The 25,006-nt window shown below is 43.7% G+C and overlaps 1 protein-coding gene across 1 annotated transcript; it reads left to right on the top strand.

Annotated features, from left to right (window-relative positions):
* The first annotated feature begins 206 nt into the window (after window positions 1-206).
* Window positions 207-22,443, top strand: smad6b (SMAD family member 6b). The gene is made up of 4 exons (XM_042495570.2): window positions 207-1,770; window positions 5,467-5,523; window positions 6,203-6,280; window positions 21,542-22,443. Exons 1-4 carry the CDS (start codon window positions 972-974, stop codon window positions 22,081-22,083), a joined length of 1,476 nt encoding a protein of 491 aa, XP_042351504.1. The 5' UTR covers window positions 207-971; the 3' UTR covers window positions 22,084-22,443.
* The last annotated feature ends 2,563 nt before the right edge of the window (window positions 22,444-25,006 follow it).

Below are 25,006 nucleotides of genomic sequence, written 5' to 3'. Positions count from 1 at the left end.
GTTCTTGTTTGCGCAACAATCAGTGCAGCTCACAGCCGCCAAAGTGTCTAGACTAGCACATGATGGTAGTCAGCCAATGGCTCCACCGCTCTCCTCGGGGGCCCCGTGTGTGTGTGTGTGTGTGTGTGTGTGTGTGTGTGTGTGTGTGTGTGTGTGTGTGTGTGTGTGTGTGTGTGTGTGTGTGTGTGTGTGTGTGTGTGTGTGAGTGAGTGAGTGAGAGAGAGGAAGCGGGGGAAAAAAAGAAAAAGAGAGAGAAACGGAGAAAGAAAGAGATCTGGTCTGCAGTTTGGTTTAGATCTGAGTAGAGAAGCAGGAGCACGACTCAGCCCCGGATTGATCCTCTTCATGTAATTTCAGCTCGCATGGATATTTTGTTGGGATTGTAAAGAAAAGAAGTGCATTGACATCTCAAGAAGACGACAAGGATCCTGATTTCCAGTGCATTTTCCTGGGATTAAATCGCCTCGAAGTACCTCATGCTCTACGTGCCGGTGTACAAAGTAGATTTGAGCTTGTTAAAAGTACGAGACTGTTTGAGGCTGCGAGTTGACGTCTCGGGTTGAAGGCTGCTGGTTTTGGATTATGTTTCTAAGTATATTATGTTATGTTATAATGTATTCTACTTTTTTTAATTCTTTCGTAACAAACACATAAACAGTCGACCCCGCAACGATCCTGGATCATAAATCGCAGTTTCACCCGCTTGGTTATTTACAGTGTAGTCGGCTAAATGAATGCATTTTGATCGGAATGCTGAAGTGCATTCATTGCGCGATTTTGTTGTTGTGAATGCAACAAAACAGCCTTCTCTCTAATGTTGCGGTTTTGCCACAAATGCCCGTCAGTCGGCTGTGCATGCATTGCACGGCATTTCACAAACATTAATGTTTTGCAACGACCGTAGAAGTGTCTGCAATATTCGGATATCCGTACAAGAATAAAAACCCTCATATAGATTTTCAAGTTGTCGTATGTTCAGGACGAAACGCTCAGGTCTTGTGCGGCGACTCTGGAGAAGCCGTTTGATCCCAGATAAAGAAGGGGAAGATGGAAATGGCAAAACTAGTGAGGGCTGTAGGGACGATCTATTCGGAAACAACCCAGAGAAGATTCCCAAAACGGAGCTCAGACCGATGACCCCTAGCGGGTCTGTTGCAGGGGACATAGGGGGTGTGTGCACCCGGAGCCCCGTGGAGAGCAGCGGCTTGGGGGTCACGTCGGACCAAGATGGGGGTGCCGTGTGCGTCCAGGAGCAGGGGAGCCCCCGCTCCATACAGGACAGAGAGTGCAGGACAGTGACGTGCTGCTTATTTAAAGACCGGGACCACTCCGAGCTTAGGGGTCCAGAGACGGCTCAGGGTACCAGGGATCCGGGGTCGTGTCACTTCGTGCTGAGGAGCCTCGGACCACGGGATAGCGGCTCTCCTGAGGCGCAGGAGGCGATGCCACGCACGGTGTTGGAGCAAGAACTGAAGTCAGCCACATACTCTCTTTTAAAGAGGCTAAAGGAGAGGGCGCTGGATACCTTACTAGAGGCGGTGGAGTCCAGAGGAGGGATGCCGAGCGACTGTGTTATGATTTCCCGGACAGAGCTGAGGTTGGGCGGCCATGTGGCATCCCCACAGCTGCTTGTGTGTAAACTGTACCGCTGGTCCGACCTCCAGCACCCTGCCCAGCTTAAACCGCTCTGTGAGTGTAAGAGCTTTGGGGCCCTGGACAGTCCAACAGTATGCTGCAACCCCTATCACTACAGCCGGCTCTGTGGGCCAGGTAAGGGCATCTACTAACAAACTCTTATATTTGAATGTAGCACCTTGTAGGCCTGTAGCTAGAAGCAGCTTTGTAAAGTCACCAGGTAGTCTATAAACAGCTACCCACAAAGCATCTGAGTTTATACTGTTAGTCTTTCCAGCACACTTTATTGTCTTGAACCACAGTTATGTAGGCCAGTGGTTCCCAACTTGTCCAATCACGGGGTCCAGATCTTTCACCAGTCATTAGTTCAATGTCCACACACTTCAAATTGCCCAATATTCAGTTTTATTTCACAAAATGTAAACAACAGGTTGGCTTCCAACATAAAGAAAGAAACCAAGAATAAACAGAAACAGCACTTCAAAATGAAAAGCTCTCTGCCAGAAATTCACCATACTTCATCATAAAATGTTTTTTTACAAACTTGACACCCTCACATGTCACTTGCAGTCCATTCAGAATGGACCTGTGACCCACTTATAGACTGTGACCCATCAGTTGGGAACCACTGATGCAGGCTACCATCTTTACTTCTGAACTATAAATACACAAGTAAAACCTGCAAATACACCTTAACAGCTAGGGCCATTTTGTCCATTTGCCAAAGGATTTTAAAGAGAACTAAAATGGTGATAGTTATACAGCAGAAATTAATTTTTCAAGATTGTGCGCCTTGAAATATGCTTAAAACATCTTTCCCTATAACCATTTTTATTTGTCTGGTATTGTTTGTCTTGCTTTCCTACTGAGAGATAGAGAAAGGCTGGCCGTTTGATTAAATAGTTAATGATTACTTAAGTCAACCTCATAGCAAGGTGAACAATAATAAAATCCTTCAGAGTAAAGGATATGAGCTGAGGGAGATTTGACATGATTTTGACCAGATTAAATTTGATTTGTCTAGTTTTTTTGCGCATTTAATGCTATTCCAATGCTATGCTTGTTTAAGTTTGATATATTAAGAAACAATACCAAAATAAATGAAAAATATTGAGTCATTTTAATATTTTTTGTCACTTTCAAAGATTTTAATTGCCCTGAAAGTTGCATTTAAACAGTTCTGTGTAGCACCAGAGCATCGCTCTCACTAGTGAGCAAAATCTGGGCCTTTCCATGAAGGAGCTGTTTGTTTGGAGTTTTGCTGTCCTTACAACTCTTATAGCTTTAAAGAATGCCATAACAACATGAAGTGCATAATATATTCAGTGCGTCTTAATATGTAAGTGTCTTTAGTGTGATTGTCAATACAACTGTTTTTGGTTCTTGCCTCTGTTTCTTGTAGGCTTATTGCCAGGTAGGCTGATGCATCTATAGTGATATGTACATGATTGTATAGACTCACTCAGGGGTTTGGACCTGGTGCTCTAGGTCAATTCAGTTGTTGTGGTAGAGGAATGAGCTTTATTTTCACAATCAATGAGCTATCTATAGCACAACCTCCCTGACCTATATAAAACTGATTCAGTTTTGGCAGGGGGCAAGCCTGTGATTTGGCAAACCTTAAACGCTGGGCCACTCGACCCCGCTGACCCGATGACAAGTAGTGGTATCATGTGTAAAGATGCAAGCGTCAGTATTTCTGTCTTCTCACTGGCACAGGAGGCGGATTTTCCATAACATCCATGTTTACTAGTGCCAGCTGGCTGTAGCAAGTACTTCAAAGTCATAAGTCCAACAATATCAGAATTCATAGCACGCAAATGTTAGAAACTGATGTGGATTTGGCCGTCATGTCCCACCATACTGCCGGAATAGATAAGAACTGAATATATGTGTAAGTTTACCAGTAAACTGTGGTGTTTGTTTGCTTTAATAAACTGTATAGAAAGAGTATGAAATGTGTTCCCCCTGCTGAAGTGGATGTCAGGCTGCGCTTTTCTTTCCACCAAAACTAGCAAGATGAATTGTAAGAAGAGGGAGAGGGGCACATACCCCATATTGAGACTAAGGCTCGTAGTAGACATAGCTCACATGCGCTCATGCGTGGCCCGATAGAGCTGGTATTTCTTTCATGCTATTCAAGAAGGGGGGCTTTGAATCAAGACCTTAATCACTGTTTTTTACATTGTTTGCAAATGGGGAAGTAAGATGTGGAATTATATGAGAATAACAGACATAAAGTAGATTTGCGTTGAAAAACATTTTAATCCCTTGTAAAACAACACAAAAAAGGTGCATAAAAACAAGTTGTGTTAAAGCCCTTGTCAACTGCAGTTACTCTACCCAAGTCTTGTCTTGGTTTTAAGGAAGAGTTTTTAAGAAAATGAAACCGTAAATAATGTGTGTCTTCAGATTGAAGTGGACAAAAACTTTTTCCTTTTATTTTGCCAGGCATTACACTTTTCAAATGAGATCAGTTTCAAGTTGCGCTTTAAAAGCCCTTTTGTCCTAAGGAGGTCCCCTCATGCTATTTAGGTGAAGGAGTGGTGATAATATACAGTTTGCATACTGCTGGCGCCAGACTGACGAGCTGTGTATCTGAGTGACTGAGTTCAGATCCCAGCAATTACTGCCGCCACTCTTAAAGGACCCGCTGCTATTATGCTTTTCTCCTTCCCCTTTTCCCTGTAGGCGAGGTCACTGTGTGCTCACAAAGTTTTCTTTTCTTTGTGCTTTTCCTTCTTGTGCAAGTTATTCTCTTCATTTCTCCTCTTTTTATTGGATAAAATCAAGGTCTGTGAACACAATGAAGTTAAAAAGCAGAGATTTACTCGTATTCATTAAAGCACTAGCTAAAATTTAGGGTTAGTCTCTGCGGTTGGTGCATCAGTTAAATAGAACGTGCTTAAATTAAAGCAACAAATAGTCTTCTGTTGGCTTTATTAGCTTTTTAATGAGCTTTTAAACTAAATGTTTGAATTCTGTAGTGCAGGCACAAAGCTGTGAGAGATAAGATGTATTCTGGTGTTTACAAATAGAAGTAAAATATTTCAGTAGTTATTTGTTGAAGCCTTTATGACCGTTTGAAGTTTTTTGAGTTGGCATGTTTCTTTTTGTATTCATTTAACACTCATTGCTGTTACTTCACCCAAAATATGATGTAGTAAACAGGGCGTGATGTAGAACTGCAACAAATAATTGATTAGATGTGACAAACAATTCATCTGTTTGAGTCATTTTTTAAAGAAAGAAGTTCAACTTCTCTGATTCCAGTTTCTTAAGTGTGAATATATTCTGGCTTCTTCATTTCACTATGACAGTAAACTGAATATCTTTTGGTTGCTTACAAAACAAGACATTTGAGGACGTCATATAACACCGATCAATATTTTACGCTGTTTTTCTGACAGTTTTTACAACAAACAACTAATCGGTTAATTGAGAAAATAATAGACAAATTAATCAACAGTTAAAAATAACTGTTAGTTGCAGCCCTTGTTTGATTACCTTTAAATTACTGGTATATGAAACATTAGATTGATTGACGTCCAGATGTGCAAGGATGCATGTATATGTGTTACAAGGTGTTTAGTTATTTCAAAAACCAGCTCTGCCAGCCTCTTAGCACTGAAGGCTTTTAACTTGTCAACACACAGTTATTTTCTTACAGTCAGTGTATTCAAACAGAGCTAACAAATGTCAGATTGATTTTCTAAAAAATCCCAAAAAGTACATTTGAATAACTCAGATGAAACTTTCATTTGTTTAGTGACTTTTAAATAGCATCTTTTTCCTTCATGATGTTATTAACATGACTGTTTTGTGTTACAGAGTCACCCCCACCTCCATATTCGAGGCTTTCCCCTAATGAAGAACACAAGCCACTGGGTGAGTGTCACAGATGAGCTCTATTGCACCTGAGGTTTTCTGTTTCATCCTTAATCCTTGTTTCATCTGAATTCTGTTGCTAATATTGATCCTCCATGTTATGACCTGTAACCAGGTAGTTGTAATTACTTGATTTATTATTTTTTTAGTCAGTAATTGCAGATATTTAGAGCCTGCAAATTGCAAAAGGGCACGGCCAGACTTTTGTTTCGGCTGTGGTTTAACAGGAAGAAAAAGGCACAAAACAATGTGAAATATTTTAACAACTCTAATTGGACACCGGCAAACTACATGGTAGCTTTGAGATGAGACCTAAGCCAGCATGTGGCATCATGTCAGCATGCCAACCAGAGCCAGTGTTGGTAATATGGTGTGGGTTGTGTGCACTGTGGGCTGCTGGGACTTTGGAGCCTGGCTGCTAGTTGGAGCTGCAAGCCTGAGTACAGCTGAGGTTTCTGGCGGCATTTGGAGGGATGTCATCAGGTAAAGCCGGTTGGTGACGTTGCCAGGCTGTCTACTGAGGGATGGTGTTAATTGTTCTGAATTTGATACGAAATAAGAAACATTTTCTGGCTGAAATGAAGACTGACTCAGCGGTAGCAATCGTGTCTCTTGTGCCGATGATCAGTGAGAGTTCAGATGGACTGCAGATGAATAATTTCTGTTTTATTCCCCACAGATCTGTCAGACTCCACATTGTCTTACACTGAAACTGAGGCAGCCAGCTCACCAAATATCACACCAGGGGAATTCTCAGGTGGGTGTGTTTTTTCAACTGTCGTCAGTCTCCTAATAGGGAGTTATATCTGAAATGTCTTTTACTGACTTTATGAATTAATGATTACCAGAAGTTTATTATCCCAGATGAGCTGCTCTATAAATACTGAGGTAATTAGTCAAACAAGTGAATGTGTTTTTCTGTTGTGTTGCACATTTTGTAAGGGGAAATGTCTTTTTTAGTTGGCACTGGGGACGTACTGTATAAATGTTGGTGATCAAATGCTGGTCAAAGTGTGGTTTATATAGATGTGAGCACAGTTCTAATCATTTATTGACATATCAGATAATAAATATCAGCTTTACATGTGTTAGCAGCCGTTTGAAGTAGTAGGGCTGGTATAGTGACACATTAACTAGCTTGAATTAAGGGTGTATGTACTTCTATAGAAACATGACTTTGAAAAGAGCTTCCACGCGATGCATCATGTGAAAAGATTCAGTTTAATACTCTTGATAAAAACAGATTATTGACGATGAATTATTAATGTGCGAAAGATCATTAGTACATGAATAAAGGGCTCTGCTTTTTCCGTTAAGTATAACTGAAGTTGATAGTTTGAGTAGTAGAGCACATAAAATAGATGTTAATTTGTAAATATGAAATATGCGTCTTTGTACTGATGTTGTTCCACATCTGTGTGCAAAGCTTTAAATCAGAATAATGCAATGTTTGAATAACCATAATATTACGGTTGTAAGTCGCAGTGCATTTGTGATTCTGTTCAGTGCTGCATTGTCCTGTTTTCTGGAGCTGAAGTGGTTAAATTGGAATATCTGAGAAAAAAAAAGGAAAGCTAGGTATATTTTTTTCTGAGTGTACTTTAACAATGTAGAGTGTATCTGGATGAATATGCAAAGTTATGAAGATAATTTTATTTTGATGTTGCACTTTATTCCCTCTCACTAAGGGTCATTACGAACAGTCAGAGCTTTAAAGATAAAGGTTTCATTGTGAGCGGTGCAGAGGTTCAGCGGGGCGTGTGCATTGGCCTCTGAGTCGGCCTCCCCTCCTCTGTTTTTCTTTCAGAAATATTTGAGTGGGATCAAACTGTAATAAGATCCAAGCTCGCTCTGAAACACACACAAGCACACATAGTTGTGCACATGCATGTGCGCAGACGCTCACACCTACAGCTCTATCAAGCCTGGCTGTAAGTGGGCTGCAGGAAGGGGTGGGTTCAGGGAAACGAAGTTGCTCCTGTGAATGGGGCCACACCAAAGGAAGCGAGTAGAAACAGTCCTGTCCTCTGATTTGAAATGAAACACTCCTCTCTCATGGCATAGAGTAAGCACGCCTCCCCCTCTCCGACGACGGCCACAGCACGCATGCACAGTATCATGTGCACAGGGAGTCAGGGCCCTCATTTTGGGTCTTGCAAGGAACAGCATTTCCTGTTAAAGGGTCTGCCATGGCTCAGGGGCCTGGACACTGAGCAGTTGACATGGCTACCTGGCAGTGAAGTATTCAGTCAGCAAGCCCCCCCCCTCCCCAGTACACATGCTGTCACCACCTCAGCATGGCCCGGCGACACTCCCTGAGTCAACAAATGAGGGGCTTGTCAGAGCGCGCACCACAATTCCTCGGAGACTGTGGTGAGGAGGGAGGATCTAGACATGCTAGGCTTTGGTTTCTTCCAACTGTGTTGCTGCTTGCACAGGCCGGGCCAGATCACTCTGCATTGGCTACGACACTCTCAGCAAGTTGGACTTGGGAAGGAGAATGACCAGTGCTCTGCAGGGTGGTGGTTTTCCGTGCTGTGAGCTAATTTGCGCAGCCAGTTTGTCTCTGATCATGTTGCATTTGGAACATATGATGTTTTTTTGGTTTTAGATACAAAAGAGTGTCCATGTTGAGTGAAAAAAGCCATTAGCATCTTTGTCAGCGATACAGATTCTCCACCAAGTCAAACATATCCCATCATACGATCAAGAGCCTGAAGGCCTCCTTATAAAGCCCACTTAGTTCTGCTTTAACACACAGGCATGTAATGCATATTGTCAAGTTATCCTGTGTTCCATGTTGCTGTCCTGGAGATGACTTCTTCTGTGAATCCCCCTGCAGCTCTGGTAGAGAGAGTGTCTGTGTGTAACCCGAGTTGTATGGGATCCAGACTCCACCCCTCATGCAGGAACAAGTAAACCTCTTAAAAGCAAGTCTGGGGGGTACTTGGTGGATGGGTGGGGTGTAGTCATATTATCAACTACAGTTTACAGCCCAGGGCTACAGAAATACCCACAGAGCATTCTTCTGCATCACACAATGGCAGAGGAACAGATCGGAACTGGTTGGTTTGGTAGATAAGCTTGTTCTTCCACCTCGACCAGTATTCTGAATATATGTGAAAAGTAGCTCTCATTCTGTGTTATATTATTTAGTGCCATGTTAAGATGAGATATGGCTGTAACATTTAAGTGCAGGTACATTTCTCTCATCCCTCTGGCTCATTCTTGCTGTTGTTTAACATGCTAAAATACTCTTATGCATTCTTTAAAAGCTCATTGTACTCCTCTCCCAGTGTAATACTCATATCTTCAGCTACTGTGTGGTCATAGACATTTGAAGCATTCAGTGTTTTATTTATTGACTGTGTCACAATGTGGGAGCAAGACGGCCCCACCAGGCACTCTGTGATATCTGTTTACGTCACGAGTGGGCCCAGCTTTCTAGTCACTGCATGCACAGTATACCTTATTACTGTGTGTGTGTGAGGGAATGCGCCTTTGCTGGTGCTGCCCTCCCAGTCTGCCCGCACACCTGTTTCCTCACTGCCTGGGCCTCGTCGTGTGGACATCAGAGTGAAGCCCTTTGAAGCAGGTCTCATTGCTTCCTGTATGACTGTCTGAGGGGGTGTTTTCCCCCCATCACATCAACTTTATTATGTCAGTCACATTGTCTCTGACATTTGGGGCTCTTTATGTTTGTCACTCCTTCATTTTAATGCCACTCTCAGTGTTCGGAGGCACGCCAAGATATCTTCGTGTTGCTACTTTTTGAGAGCGATTAAGTGTACTTAGGAATTTCAATCATTGAAGCTATGTTTTTTTTTTTTTGAGAGCGATAAAGTGTCGCTGTGTGTAGTGATTACCATATTAACAGTATTTATGTGTAATGAATGACTCAAGCTTTTCCTCTGTGCTGGGTTTAGCCTGTGTAAGATCACGGCTCCAATCTGCCTACATTCTTCAGTCATCAGAGGTTGTGTCCTCAATCAACCCAGTGGAATTTGTCAGCATAACACTGTGTGTACACGCTCATGTTGGTGTGAGTTGAGATCACCGATGTGAATGGAGGGGCTTTCTCAGATCTGCTGGGTCAGGTGACCAGAAGACATGCGGAGTGACCTGAGTCTCTGTCCTTTTTATTTTCTTCTCTTTTTTCCTTCCCCTTCCTGATCATGTAGGAAAGTTGGAGTGGAAGAGCGGAAAGATTGAAAGTTGTTAGACGTGGATTACACAGAGTGCTGTACTTGAGGGAGTAGGGCATCAGCAGGTAGTCAGGGTTCCCACACAGTAATCACACAGAGCTCGCCTCTGTCTGCCGGCCTGTTTCTGAAGGAAAGGCCATCACTGTCTCTCTGGATGTCTCGTCTGCAGACAGGCACTGTGTCAGGTCCACTCTGGTATTGACTGATTCTTCCAGGCAGAACAAGGCCGTCAGTAGATAGATGGGAAGGCCTCATGTGAGTCATGCAACAGATTTCTCAGGGGAAAAAAACATCTTACAATGCATAGTTGCTGGGACCACATCTGTAAAGCTTTTGTTTATACATTTCTTAGTCTATGTTTCTTCCTCAGGGTCCTCATTCAAGTCCAGATGCCCACTGACATACATTCACACGCAACAGCAAAGCAAATTAAATTGTGCAGTCAATACTAATCAAAGCCTGGCTGTCTGTGTCAGGAAGAGGCCAGCACTGAGCATCAAACCGTTCCCTCCGTCTGTGTGAGAGACAGTGGAAATGCATGGAATAATTAGACAGTCTAATCAAGGCTTGTGATGCTTCTGCTGATTAAACTAGATTAGACTGGACCAGCACTTGTTGGTTCGGCTTTGAAGATGTGATTCCACTTCTGCTAGGAACTAATTAAGCAGCTTATCTACTTTATACATCGGACGAGATTTGGGATAAATTGCACCACTAATTTTAACTGTCTTGTTATGTTTTTCCGTATTACTTCATCTGTGCAGTGCAGTGTATTTTATGGATGGCTCTTTCAAATTGTGCTTTATTTTTTTTCTCCCCTGATGTTAGGTGACATAATGTAGGTTAAATCATTTACAGCAGACCCAAATCCACAGCCAGATGATTAATTTAAAGCTCAGGAGCCGCCATATTCGATTGAAGGCTAATATTGTCACTGTGCTCCTCCATCTTTTGAGGATTACGTTCAAAAGTAGCATGTTGTGACATCTAGCTGTCTTTGTGTAGCAGCAGTGCACTGACTCTGCACTGCTCAGACAGCGGTATGGTCTGATGGAGTGACAACTGCATCAGCATGTTAGCGATGACCCCCCTCCCCACCTTGAGGCATGATTCCCCCCGCTCCGTCCCACAGACCCCAGAGTGATGCAGCCCAGGCTCATCTCCCCCTGCAGCCTGGCACATGGCCTCAGGTTTCCACCGCAGCCCTGAGCCTTCCCAGCGCCTGGCCGCCCACACTCCCTCAGGAGCCCCAATGCTCCAGGATACGGGATGTGGAAATAATGTGACTCGAGTGCTTCCACCCTGCCTCCCGAAATCAGGTTTTGCGGATTGTTTATTTGAGGGGAAGGAGGCCTCAGACAAACATCCTGTTTTAAAAAGCTGCCTGGGTTTTGTAGCAGCACAGGGCGGTGAATTGCCCCTTTGACAGCGGGGGGGAGACTGAGGAATGTTGAAGAGAAGGCCAGCATCTCGGGAGACGTGAGGGGGCTCTCCTCACCCGTTTGTCACATCCAGTTTGTGGAGTCCATTTTTAAGATGGGGGCGGAGTGTTGCAGCTATACATCCTGAAGGGTCTTGTGCTCCATTCACTCTGTAGTGGTGTAGGGCCCGGACCCACAGTCCTCGTCTCAAGTATCCGTTCCTGTCCTGGGAGGCTAGCTTCCGTTTCCCCTTACGTAACACACATACACATAGAAAAAGAGCCATTGATAAGAGCGATAAGGCCATTTTTCATTTTCCCTTTCTCAGCATTGTTGGACTGTGGTGTGTCAGAGAGCCACTTTCAACTTGTTCTCTCTGGGGTCGTGACACTCAGGATCCTCAGCAAAGTCCTCCACCGTCCACACAACCTATTGGCTCGCTAATATAACATGTTTGTTGTTGTTTATGGATGGGTGTTACATGTTTATGTTTGTGTGATCGCAGTGTAGTTTGTTTCCCATCTGTCAGATTGCAACACAGTCTTCTAGCCGTTAGATGCAGGTATTTCCGTTTTTGTTTTCCAGTTCTTTTGAGTTTTGTAAAGCCTTTAAGGTGTGAGCCAAGTCAAGATTAACATAGTTAAGAAATCTCCATAGTGTGTGCTGTCCGTATCAAGCAGCCGAAATGTGATCTCAAAGGCAACACTTTTTGTTATCTTAAATTGTCACGTGCATTGAGAGGACGAGTGTAGTTGTTATTGTGTTGAGATTTTTTTACACTAAATTTGCGCCAAGAGCTGATTTTCAGTGAGAACTGGCAACACAAGTCCTAGACATGGTGAGGTAATATGACCTCTATGTGCAGAGTGAAAGCCATGCTAATCTAAAGCAGTCCTTGGAGAGGCCTGAAACCCCTTACATGTCAACAGAAACTAGCCTGCTGAGCTGAGTATTTATCTGTCTCCGCTTGGCAAGCCACAGTGGTGCCAGTGCTGCTGGGTGTTTGACTAACTTCTGAAGGGCTCACAGATAAAGATAAATCTATAGCCTCATACAAGTCTAAGCTCACAGTGCTGTGCTTGTCATATGAATTTACAGAGTGTACTGTGCTCAGCTAGGATAAGGTGGACTATGTTTCATTTTAAGGCTCACCGCAAAGATAGAAAGCACAGTCGGCAGAAATAACAGGAGGTGTGCTCAGGCTCTAATTTTTGCCCCATATTCTACCTTAGCAAACAAAGTGAGTGAGCTAATCTTGTCGTGTGCTCAGGGAGGGCTGCTGTTACCATCTTCTCTTCCTTCACACCACAGTGCAGCACCGGCCTCCACCAATGGCTCCATTCATTCAGCTCAGGGCACAGGGTTACAGCAACAAATAAAGAGCGTGCAATGCCATTAAAAATGTATGGAATGTCCAACTGTTAGTTTAGTGTTTTAGTGTGCCTCCTCTCAAGGCTGAGAGGGGGAACAATACTCCATTTGAGCTGGCCACTGTAAATGTGCTAGCCTTGCAACGCCTGGCAAGCAGCAGTGAAGGAGGTGCCAGTTGTGGACGCTGTTTTTATTTTCTGACCATTTTACCCACAATTATAAATCCAGACACCAGCCTTGGCCAGCTATGATTTAGGCCTGTGGTCTGATTGCTGGCGAAAATAGATTTTTTTTCCCTTCCTCCCCAGAGGAGCATTGACAGTTGTGCCTGAACCTATGGCTGTCAGTATTTTTAAAACTCAGAATAGCCAGCGCATTCTTTGAGCCTCCAGAATGCTGTGTGTGGATTAACTGTAGGGGCCCATGTCATTCGACATCTCTACACAAACCTTTTACAGCCAGAGGGAAAGGATAGGAGCTCATTGTTGATGGCTGAGCAGTATACACCCTGTGTATCAAGGCCTCGTTCATTTTCTCTCTCCACTGTATATGTGTAAACCGAGAGACAGACTTCTTTTTTCTCTCTTTCCTTATCTTGAACTTGATCTGATGGAGCTATATCTTCATTCCACTCCCTTGTCCTAACATGGGGCCAAGTATGATAGACATCATTTTGAATCTTTGATCTTGTTCCCGAAAGATGATGCCTTTTAAATCTAAACAGAAAACCTTTATTTTAAGTGATGGTCCTGCAAAACACCCATGATGATATAGTGTTTACAAACTGTTCAGGCTGAGGTAGCATGTGCAAGTATGTGTGTCCTCACTTTCTACACAAAGTACAACTTTACATGGACAATTGCATGCTGGGATAAAGGTTTTGCAAGTGGTAGTTATGTGAAAATTCTCATTGATTATCCTCCCCAGGGAAAATGATATTTACTTTTGTAATGCATGTTTTACTTATCTTTTGTTTGTGTGCATTTCTGAGGCCTTGGCTGTGTGGCTCAGTACGTGCAGTCAGGCTGTCGCATTTCAGGGTACGGTTTAGATTAGAGGTCTGGCTGTAGCTTCCCCCTCTTCCCCTCTCTGTGACTGCCAGCACATAATTTACTTAATGAAATCCTGCCATTCCCTTTAGCTTCAAGATTTTTTGCAGATGTTGACAGGGAAGGACTTTGTGAATTATTGGAAATGTTCACTCCTGCATTTTTAATGAACGTCTTGCTTGTTGCGAATGGGCCGACTTGTCGGGGACGGGGGGAAACAGTTGTCTTTGTTTGGGGAGCTGGTGTCTGGATGCCCGTGGTGGAGCCGTGTGTGTTACAGCCCCAGCAAGTGTTGTGATTGAAACAGAAACTCCGGTGCCACATTATCCTGACAGAACACATTCTCCTCACAGACTCTGATCCACTGGGTCGATCAATAGGAAACCATTGTTTGAACGGCAGCTCTGTCCATCATAGCGGGTTCACCTCCCAGCCCGGTGGAAACCAAATACCTACCTTTCGCCTTAAATTAGTCGGACTAATATAACTCGTAATAATAGAGTTCCTTGTTATTGTTAATTTGAAACCAAGCCTTTACCATAGCTAGAGTATATAGGCCGGCTTAAGTCCGCTTCCTCCCTCAGAGTTTTTAGGAAAATTATGAATTAAATAAAGAATAGTTTGCATATAAAAGTTTAAGACCACACATCCACTTCCTCTCTCATGTGACGTGTGATTTGGTGAGACTTTTTTCCCCAAACGAGAGGAAAAAGAAAGCAACCTTCTTGCTGCACCCCCCACCCCCCACACTCCTAACCAGAGTAGGAAGTTAGGAGGCACAGCGAGGGGAGGAGGGGGGAGTTCAGGAATGTGCAGGGTCTCCTCTACTCAAACGCTCCAGCCTTCTTGGCTCGAACCTCCCTGACACACTCACAAACAAACACACTCACACTTGCGTGTGCATGCGCACACACACACACACACACACACACACACACACACACACAAACAGATAGGTTGTATGAGGAGGTGAAAGGGCACAGCCACCCAGCAGGATGTTCGCTGAGTGTTTTGCTTTCTGCGCTCTCTCGGACTTCGCTGGCCTTTAACGCCGCCTGTAGATACGACATTTACAAACATCCCCCACAGTTTTCACAGAGCTTTTACATGCCCTGAAGGACTCTCCTAGGCCTCACTTGCATCACCACCATCACTTGTGCTCTGTCTCTGACACATAGCAGAGCTTAGGAGGAAACTTTGAAGAAATGAGCAGCACATTCTCTTCCCCTAAAAAAACCCCAAAAACATCTTCTCCCTCAAACCAGCGGTCTCTTACTCACGTGCCCAGACGGCTCCTCCGTATTAGCCTCCTTCGCTTCCTGTGCTTTTTACACCCTCTGTTGTTTATTGATTTAATTTATGGATTTTGTTAGTTATCTGCTATCAAGGGTACAGCACCTTTCCTCCCTCACAGGGTCATCCCAAAACAGAAACGGAGGGAAAGTGGAGAGGAAGTGGATGACAATGTAAAGCATTCCCATTGTGACCAGCCAGGCTTGGTGACTGGATTCAGTTTCTCCGGCTCCCATAGCATTTTCTCCCAGCACGTATCTCTCTCCCTCTCTTTCTGTCTTTCTCTCCCTATCTCTCTCTCTCAGTAGAGAAAGGCCAGACCTCAGGGAGAAAAATCCATAGACATGTAAGAGCAGCTCCAGTTAGCATGTCTGTCTGATAAAGCCGACTTTGATGGCAGCGATAGCCCAGACGCCAGCCTAAATGTGGCCTGCTCAGGGGTTATAGTCGGCCTGTAGGAACCTTTGTCTGCAGAATTAAAGCTATGCCATGCACTGAGCATAAGGGGGAGGCTTTTGCTTTAGTTCCACTTTGTTGTTTTAGTTGTAAAAGAAAGTTAAATTGAACAAATTATAGGAGGAGGGGGGCACAGGAATGCACAAAGAAAATAATTTGTTCTAGATTTTCACACACACAACCACAATATACACACACGCACACACGCGCACACACACACACACACACACACACACACACACACATAGACTTCATGCCCCCCTTCCTCACCACAAGCCCCCCAGCCTATCAGTTCATTGGTAGAGTCTAATAGCTGGAGGGGAATCTAATCCTTGGCACAGGATGAGAGACTGCTGCTCCCCCCTCCTCTCCTTGCTGCCTCCTCCCCTCGACTGCTTAAAGGGACTCGCTACAGTGTTTTTCTTTTCTTTTTTTTCTCCTTCCTCCTCAGCAAAGTTTTGCAGGAATGAGTTCATCTCTGCTCTCCGTGCTGGATTAGGAGAGATGAAGTATAATGGAGGTGGCCCCGGAGCTTGGTGGGGAGATGTTAGCACGGAGGGGAAGCTGTTGTTTGTCTGCCTGTCCCTGACACTCGGCCTCCCATTCATCTCACTCCAAGGCTGCAGAGCTGTGTTTACCCCGGGGCAGCTCTTTTCTGCTTCTCCCTCTGCCCTTTTTATTTTTTCCTCCCCCTCCCTTTCATGCTGTCTTTAAAAGCATTACTGGATGATCATCAAGGATTGCCATTGAAACTTTCAAGCCCCCATTTTTGTGTACTTAGTAGTAATTATCCAGACTCGCCCTCGAGTGCAAGGAACCCATAGCAGGGAAATCTGCTTTCTTTCCATATGTAAACCTGTGGAAAAGGCTTGGGCGCGTGGTGTTTAACATAGGCATATTTAAGGGTTGTGTTAATGACATGTTGGTCTTCTCTCATAACAGAGGAAAAATGATTGAATAGCTACAATCATGATCAGTATTTGCCATTTCTTTGGCCCGTGACATTCACAGTAGCATTTATTATCTTCAGCGGTGGAATGTAAAAAGTGCATTTATTCAAGCTCTATACTTAAATAGAACTTTTGGGTTCTTATACTAAGAGTTGGGCAATATGATGTAATATTAATATTCTGGTATAAGACCAGATATCATTCTAGATTTTGGATATTGTCATATTGTAAGAGTTGTCTTTTTCTAGTTTTAAATGCTGCATTACAGGAAAGTGATGAAATGTACTGACTTTAGTGTTCTAGTATGCTACTAGTTGATGCTAGCAGTGATATTGTTCGCCTTTTACCCACTTATACTGTGTTCATAGTTCAAGTGACACAGCAACACGCTACTAGTCATTTTCAGTGGAAGTGGGTGACATGAACCTGTTGCTGCTGCTGGGTGTGATGTATTTCAAATCAAAGTTATGCTTGCCTCAACATTTTTCTAGCGCTCTTATCATATGGTAAAGCTTCAGCCAATAACACGTTTTTGTTTCTGGCCATGGAGTTGTTTTATTTGGCTTAGTTAGCTGATGCTATGTTAGCATTATGTGCACACTGGGAGGCATTAGGGCAGCTAATGTGATGTTAAAATAGGGCTCAGACATTGATCAAAAGCATAGATATTTTTCAACCTAATACAAACTTTGGATGATGCTCGGTCAAGGTGCTTTGTGGTAGGTAGCAGACGCAGACACACCTGTGACGAAGTTGAAAAGCACTTCAGAGGTGACTCTGAGTTAGTTTACATGCACAGTTAAGTCAAGCTACAGTTATAGCTTGATCAGGTTATTTAACTGGACTACTGTCCTTGTCCTTGTCCTTGATGTAATGATGGAAATATGTCCAACTCCACCACGGTAGGTGCAATATGCCCCCTTTCAGCTAGTTGCTATTGGACCTTCTTCCTGTTGACCTTAATGTTTCGGTTGATACCTTTTTGCTTATTTTGTTTTTTTCCCTTCTTCCACTTCTTTTTTTGTCACAGCTTTCTTCTACCAATTTAAGCTGTTTGACCTCTGGGTTAAAGCCCGGTGTGGGCATTATGGAGCATGCGCAGAATGCCGAGGCTGGTTCAGGTCCAATTGAATCGTATACATGAAAGAGTAATATGACCCCCAACCGCATTATCTAGATGTGTTAGTCCGAGAAATTAGACTTAGTATGATTTCATAGGGACTAACATGTTACGTGTATTTTGAAAGTCCAGTTTTACTCAGACTAGCACAATAATTTGACTTTTTCTAACATGTAAACAAACTGTGTGATAATGTAGCTGGTCACGCTGTTGTGTTGTCACTTATCATGTTAACACAGCATCAGTCATTATTACCACATTACTTATTGTTGTTTTTCAAAAATCTAAATCAATAGTCAAGCTTATTATATTGTGGCATTTTTGATGTTGAGGTATTTGGTCAAAAATATAATGACATTTGACTTTCTCCATATCGCCCAGCCCTATTTGTACTGCACTTGAATAGGCTATTTCAATTTTATGCAACTTTCTAATTCTTATTTCATAACATTTATTCAACAGCTTTAGCTACTAGTTTCTTCTCTAAGATTGTACATGCAAAATATCAGAGATGCTTATAGATGTTCAAACTAATTCCAAAAGTTCTGAACAAATGAATACATCAGAATAAGTGATCAAGTGACGTCATAATATAATACCTACACGGGCCATTTTTTCTGGTTAATGAGTGATACTTTTACTCCTTACACTTTAAATACATTTTGCAAATAGTTCTGAGTCTTTGAATGCATGCTTTTTCATTTAAATAAAACCACCTGAATTCTTCCTGCAATGCTGCACACTTTATGCACTTTATTCATGTGGAATAAAACTTTGTATCAAACCAGCACCTTATAGCTGAAATATCAACCCTTTTTGCAGACACTTGATCATGTGTCACTGTTTGCTTTCTGAGTTCCATCAGACTGATAAAAGTCTGTGTTTGTTGTAAGACCTGATGTCCTGCTTTTGATACTCTGAATTCCTCGAATGAGATGTGCAACAGGGAAACAGAAAAATCAACATTTTCACATGGTTTCCATGGAGCTCACGTCTTGTTATGGAAATCAAACTCTGCACATTCATTGCTTCTGTAGTTCCTTAAATATCTCTGTTTACTCTGTTACTGTACTAAGATATGTAGTACGTGCAGTTACAGGCATCCCAAGGTTACTTTTATTTCACTAAAAGTGCGAGTGGGCTTGTTATATTCTGAGTGTCGTAATCTGTTTACTCATTCTCGAGGCTTGCGGGAAAGCCAAACACAGACTATCCTTATCATGCTGTTCGTACACTGCTAGCTGCTTTATTCCATGTATTTCCTGATGGCTGTGGAACATTTTGTAGACCAAACAGCTTCCACAGATTGATGTATCTCGACTGTTTTTTTATATCAGCGCTTTGGGATTGGTTATGTAAGGTGTTAGGGTTGATTAAATCAGATCATTGCCCCTGGCAGCAGGAACAGGAAGTGCAGCGGCCATACTGTGGCTGTGTCCCGAGACTCTGAGACTGACACTAAGAGGAGAGGCTTTTGAGAATAAAATAACAATAATAACATGCGCTACTATTCTAATGGGTAAACGGAGCTGTTAAAAGGTGGCAGGGTTAAATGGATGCAGAGCACCAGTAATTGCTCCCAGCCCGTCATAGCTCCGCCCTGAGCAGACCCTCTGAAAGCCCAACATGGAGTCCAAGAGAATTGCATGTCTTTGCTGTGGTCAGAAGGGAGGAAGACACACGCCCTCACTTCACCGCCTCATATCTGACTTTAAGGTTTGGTCTGACTTGGCATGGCCTCTATTCTGCGTCATATACTCATAATTAAACCTAGCTTCATGCTCTCTGATGTCAATTTGGAAAAGGTGGAAAAACATTTACAGAGACATCCAAAAACTGTGAAGAAACAAGAAACTTTTTTCAAGACTTTTGAAGAGCATTTTAGAAAAGCAGCTAGAGCTCAAGAGTTAAGGCCTTAGTTGCTGTGGTGATATTGTCCAAACAGTCTGCAGATTGGTGATAGCTCTGCTCTGTCAAAGAGATCCTAATGAGTTCTTCTCTCAGAGTCCTAACCCCAGCACACCCACCTAGCCAAAACACACAAGTACAGGACAAAAACACAAACACGCTGGCTGATTTCCCCGTGTGAGCAGACACATGTGCGCACAGGCACACGTAGACGCTTAACACAACAGAGCGACAGGAAAAGGCCTGGCTCATGGTGTACTCATTGTCTTCCCTCAGGCTTAACATTTGATACATTTCTAACCTTTGTCCTGCTCATTCCACTTCCTGGTCCTTGCAGTCTCACTGGCTACCTTCGTTCCAGGCTACGTGTGAAAACTAGACACTATTGACCAAATTGCTTTTGCTTTATCCTTCCCATCTAAAGAGGAGGAGACGGCAGCCATTTGGTCTTTTGTGTTTGTGTGCACAGTTTCAAAGTGAGTTTACCTTGATGTGTGGGCTCCATTTGATTTGAGACAATAGAGGGCCGTAAACAAGTTGGGGCTGAGTTCTTTGTGTGGCAGAACCGCGCTGAAGTAAAAGCGGAGCTCAGAGTGGAGGAGCCGGAGTGTGGAATTCACTAATGGCACATGCATGTTGGGGCCCCTGAAGAGAGGGGGTCATTTCAGCCATCAGTGTGTGCGCAAACACACAGAGAGCCTGTCTGCAGCTTCCCCCCACCCCCACACATCCACACTCGCTCACTCCTTTCCTCCACAACACACACACAGAGCCTTGAACCAGCAGGCGTTTTGTCTGTGCATGTCTGGTCAACGTTTTTGCTAATCTTTGTATAAACTTTACTAGTGTGGGTCACTCAGCAGAAAGGTTTAGTTGGGTGGGAGGTGAGCGAGGCATTTTGTTACTGTGTGGATCTGCGATGCTCCACCTTAAAGGCGTTTGTTAATGGGGCGGGCGGTCATTAAGCCCTGAGAGCAGAGAGACTGAAAGGAATGGGGCCACAGGCCCAGGCTTTAAATCCTCTGTGCCAATAGACCCTCTGAAGCAAAATAATGGCATCACTCTGTGTGTGAGTTAATGGGAGCTGATAGCATGAAGGCTGGGGGGTCAGCGGGTCACGGGCTTGTGCTAAGTTGTCAGGGAGCTGAATGCCGTCCCTGGGCCCACAGCAGGGGGAAGAGCTGGGCGGAGGGGGAGGGGGACCCCCTGCCTGGCCCTCTCCCGTCACCCCCACTCTTGTGGAATGTGAGGAAGACGAGAGAAGAGGAGAAAGAGGCACCTTCATTCTGAAGAAGTAAAGGGTGAAGAGACGGATGTGAGATCATGGGACTCTGTGCTTTTTCTTCCTCCTTCACCAGCCCTTCTCCTCGTCACGCATTTTACGAGCAATATAACTGCATGACAACTCTGAGCAGTGTGCACTGAAGCAGCCTCTGAAAGAAGTCGACAGTGCTGTGTGTCTGTTCACTATGGTGAAGATAGAAGTCCACCGAGGGAGCAGTAACTCACTTTGGAGTGCTGAGGGCTGTCACTGGAAAGAGTTCACAGACTGCAGCCATGAAAACTGAATTAACAAGCTGATTTACTGGACAGAGATGTTTAGGAGTGAGATGCCAACTTTGTTCCACTGTAAAAACAAATAAAACTGTGTGTCTTCAGCAGTGTTTATTAAAATTTGCACAGGCAAAACACTGCTTTTTCAAAAAGTAGATTTTTAATCCAGCCCCAAAACACTACTGCCGGGACTTATTTGCAAACTTTCAGTGGAAACATTGAGTGTAATCCTAAATTAATTTTAGTAAACATGATCCGTTTTGGAAGTGCATGTGTGAGCAACAGTGACTACCTCTGTGCTGGGTGGTCGGTGTTTAATCATTACAGTGCCCTCCTGAGGCACAGGAGGAAACTGCAGGTCTTGTCTTGGACTGACCTCACTACACTCTACACCCCCAGGATATGTATAGTATTCCTGTGTGTGTGTGTGTGTGTGTGTGTGTGTGTGTGTGTGTGTGTGTGTGTGTGTGTGTGTGTGTGTGTGTGTGTGTGTGTGCGTGCGTGCGTGCAGTGGTATTTATACAAGGCTTAGATTTCAATACAGTGCCTCCTTTAGTATTTATAGTGTGGCCATCTGCTCTGAACAATAAAAAAAGATAGTTAATCCCTTAAAACTTAAGCCTTCCTTTTTACTAGGCCTGTTTGCTTTTGTTTATGTTTTGTTTAATGACCGTCCCCCTGTCTCTTCTAGATGCCAGTATGTCGCCTGACGCCCCTAAGCAGAGCCACTGGTGTAATGTGGCATACTGGGAGCACCGCACACGCGTGGGTCGCCTCTACACAGTGTACGAGCACTCCGTCAGCATCTTCTATGATCTACCTCAGGGCACGGGCTTCTGCCTGGGCCAGCTCAACCTGGAACACCGCAGCAGCACCGTTCAGCGCACACGAGGCAAAATCGGCTACGGCATCCTCCTCAGCAAAGAGCCAGACGGCGTTTGGGCGTATAACCGCAGTGAGCACCCCATATTTGTCAACTCCCCAACTCTGGATGTGCCTAACAGCAGAACTCTGGTGGTGCGAAAGGTGATGCCAGGCTATTCCATCAAGGTGTTTGACTATGAGCGCTCGTGCCTCCTGAGGCACACCACAGAGGCTGACCTCTTGGACGGACCCTATGACCCCAACAGTGTGCGCATCAGCTTTGCTAAGGGCTGGGGCCCCTGCTACTCAAGACAGTTCATCACCTCCTGTCCCTGCTGGCTGGAGATCCTCCTCAACAACCACAGATAACACAGACGGACCCCACAAACTATCCCAAATATCATCTACCTAGATTTAATATAAAGTTTTATATATTATATGAAATATATATTATACTTGTAAATACGGAGTCATTTTTACAATGTAATTATTTATGTATGGTGCAATGTGTATATGGACAAGAGGAAAAAACGGAAAATGCACTTTGGCTTATATATATTATATATATAAATATATATAAAGATAAAGAATCTTTCAATACCAACATGAGAAATTATACAGCAAACTTAGGATGAGCCTGGATTTGGTGTATAGTTTTCATATACTATTAATATCCAGACAAAAAGCTAACACCATTCACACATTGATAATAAAGTATTCGCATAATAACTCCCTTTGTTTGGTCTGCATCATTAGCTCTCTGTTTACAACGCACTCAATATTTATTTTCATATCTTAACAAGTGACATGTCTAAAATACAAACCATCACTATGTATTATACTGAAATATAAGTCCTTGTGTGGCATTTGACATTCAAGCCAAGGGTTGGGATCTCTTTTCCCAGTTAGCCTGGGAGCAGATGATATAAAGATCAGAGTTGAACTTGCATTGACTTTGCCAAACAGAAAATGATCAGAGCTGCTGTCATTTCTCTGTTTATTCAGAGGTTTCATTGTGAAGAGTAGTGTGATATCAGCTCTCATGGGTATAGAGGAGTTAATTAGAAGACCAAAAGCCAAAAAATAGACAGTATTGATATTCAGGGCTCCTCCAGTCATGGGAAACCTGGAAAAGTCATGGAATTCCACAATGTTGTTTTTCAGGCTGGAAAAAAGTATTTTAAATTACTTGAAAGTTACAGAAAACTTCTGAAATGTTGCTGTGTAACAAAATTAACTAGAATAATAGATTGGATAATAGATTCTCATTAGGTGGGAAATGCTCACAATAATGTCAGAATCTGTGACTGCATCACAACTTTTTTTATGCAATTTTCACTTGCCCCGACATTTTTATTGCAAAAAACGCTGTCGTGTCGCTGTCGTGAAACCAGGCACACCAGGCAACAAAAATCCCAAAAACACCCTGCGCACTCTTGGAGGGACTGTATAAATGCCAGTCAGGTTTGAATAGACTTTGAATCTGATATGTTGAATAACGCTGGACAAGAAAAATTATGTGACAACTTTTTGTCTTACCTATAATTGAATAGCGAATTTAATTTTCTTTTTCGGCACCAATTGGCACTTTTGTTGTAACTGCTCTGAAAGTAGAGTGTGGTAGTTTGCGGATATATATATATTTTTTAAATCAATTAACCAGCAGACAGGCCACCCAAACTGTCAGCAGGGAGCTCTACTGCTCCATGTCTGCAGATCGCTTATTATAATATTATTCATATTTGGAGTAAAGTATACTATACAGTTCTCTTCATGTTACACTTTGTGAACAGTCTTGGAAATTTTGTTATGGTTCCTTGTGAAGTCATAAAAAACTTTTAAAATTTTTACCATGAAAATATGTGGGAACCCTGTATATTTTAGTAGCATCTACAGCATCTTAACAAGATTTCAAGACAAGCTAGCTCAACTGATCCACATTTCCTTGTGGTCCTAAGGAGCCCCAGTGATGAGGACGAAGAGGAGATGTTGCAGTGGAGGACAGTGTGGGAGGAAATGATGTAACTCCTCAGGCTCAGCAGTCAGGCGATTCTTCCAAAGGTGTTCCTACTTCCGCACATCATCGCTGGCCCCGCAGTCTCAGGTCTCGGGTCCCTGCAGCCAGCTCACCTCACAATGGACGTTGTTCTAACTGACCAGGGATGCGGCACCCTGAAACCGCCACAGTGATACTGGAATGTATGCAGAGAAACCAAGAAGTTTTACAAGCCTACTGGAATCTTAAAAACTACAGCCAAGGTGGATGTGGTTTAGCTGGCTTCCTTCGTAATTGCTGGTGTTGGGTTGTCAGATTGGCGGTGGTGGTAGTGAGGAGGGGGGGATGGGGGGGGGGTCTGTGCCAACATTCAGCAATAGAGGCATTCAGTAACACTCTGATTCTGGTTTAATGAGTGCTGAACTGTGCAGTTAGGAGGAAATGCGATTTTAAAAGTGGGCTCTCGGAGACTTCAGATGAGCTATTTGAAGTCAGAGAGGAATGTGCTTTGAGACACAATGAAGAGGGGCTCTTTCTTATGACAGGCTGTCATATTTTGTGTTGATAATACTACTTTCCAGTGGTGTGTGTGCGCTGCTGAGTGCAGCGTCTCTGTCCTTCCCCTCCTCCATAAAGGCTCAGACAGCCTCCTCCAGGCCTGCTGACTGTCTGGAGCCAAGACTGTGTAGAGTTCAAACAGCAGAGAGGAGTGGCTCCACTCCGCCTCTGTCTCTGCCTCCGCTCTCTTCCCTACAACTGGGGGCCATTATCCTGCTCCTTTGTGTCTCTGTTATGGGAAAAGGGCCCACATCACCACTGGAGAGGAACTGGCAGACAATTATATGGGGTGGCGAGGAGCTAAGACACATAGTGGGCAGATTACACAAGCCACCACAGAGGGTATGAGAGGGGGCCTAATTAGACAGAGCTGGGGAGGGGCCAAGCGACAGTACACATCTACTGAGGCTGCATCTCTGGAGCGGCGCCTGCTCCGCTCCGCTCCAGAGCTGGAATAGTTGTGGCACTTTGACTCTGGGCAAGATGAAGGAAAAGCCATGTAAGCAGCTTTGTGTGCTCCATGAGCTCGTGAATGGTATTGATTAGCAGGCTGCAGCCCTCAATCATTTTCTGGAGCGGCCTGTGTCGCTTCTCAGCCCCCAGAAAAACCCAGCCGCCATTTTGTTCCACTGTTTTTCGATAGACTGAGCTGTAGTTGCAGCGCTGCGTTGATTAGAAACGCATGTCAGAGAGAAAACACAGCTACTTTTCACAACACAAACACAAAGGATGCAGAAA

Source organism: Plectropomus leopardus, chromosome 7, assembly GCF_026936395.1.
Source record: "Plectropomus leopardus strain MGB_pleo_1.0 chromosome 7, ASM2693639v1, whole genome shotgun sequence".
Classification (NCBI taxonomy): Eukaryota; Metazoa; Chordata; class Actinopteri; order Perciformes; family Serranidae; genus Plectropomus; species Plectropomus leopardus.
This window is presented reverse-complemented; position numbering and strand designations above follow the sequence as displayed.

Excerpts from the sequence above, each read along its gene's own strand:
- smad6b (XM_042495570.2), top strand. The coding sequence starts at position 972 with ATGTTCAGGACGAAACGCTCAGGTCTTGTGCGGCGACTCTGGAGAAGC. Across the intron at positions 5,524-6,202 it reads TGAAGAACACAAGCCACTGG|ATCTGTCAGACTCCACATTG; the intron begins GTGAGTGTCACA and ends TATTCCCCACAG. Across the intron at positions 6,281-21,541 it reads CACACCAGGGGAATTCTCAG|ATGCCAGTATGTCGCCTGAC; the intron begins GTGGGTGTGTTT and ends TGTCTCTTCTAG.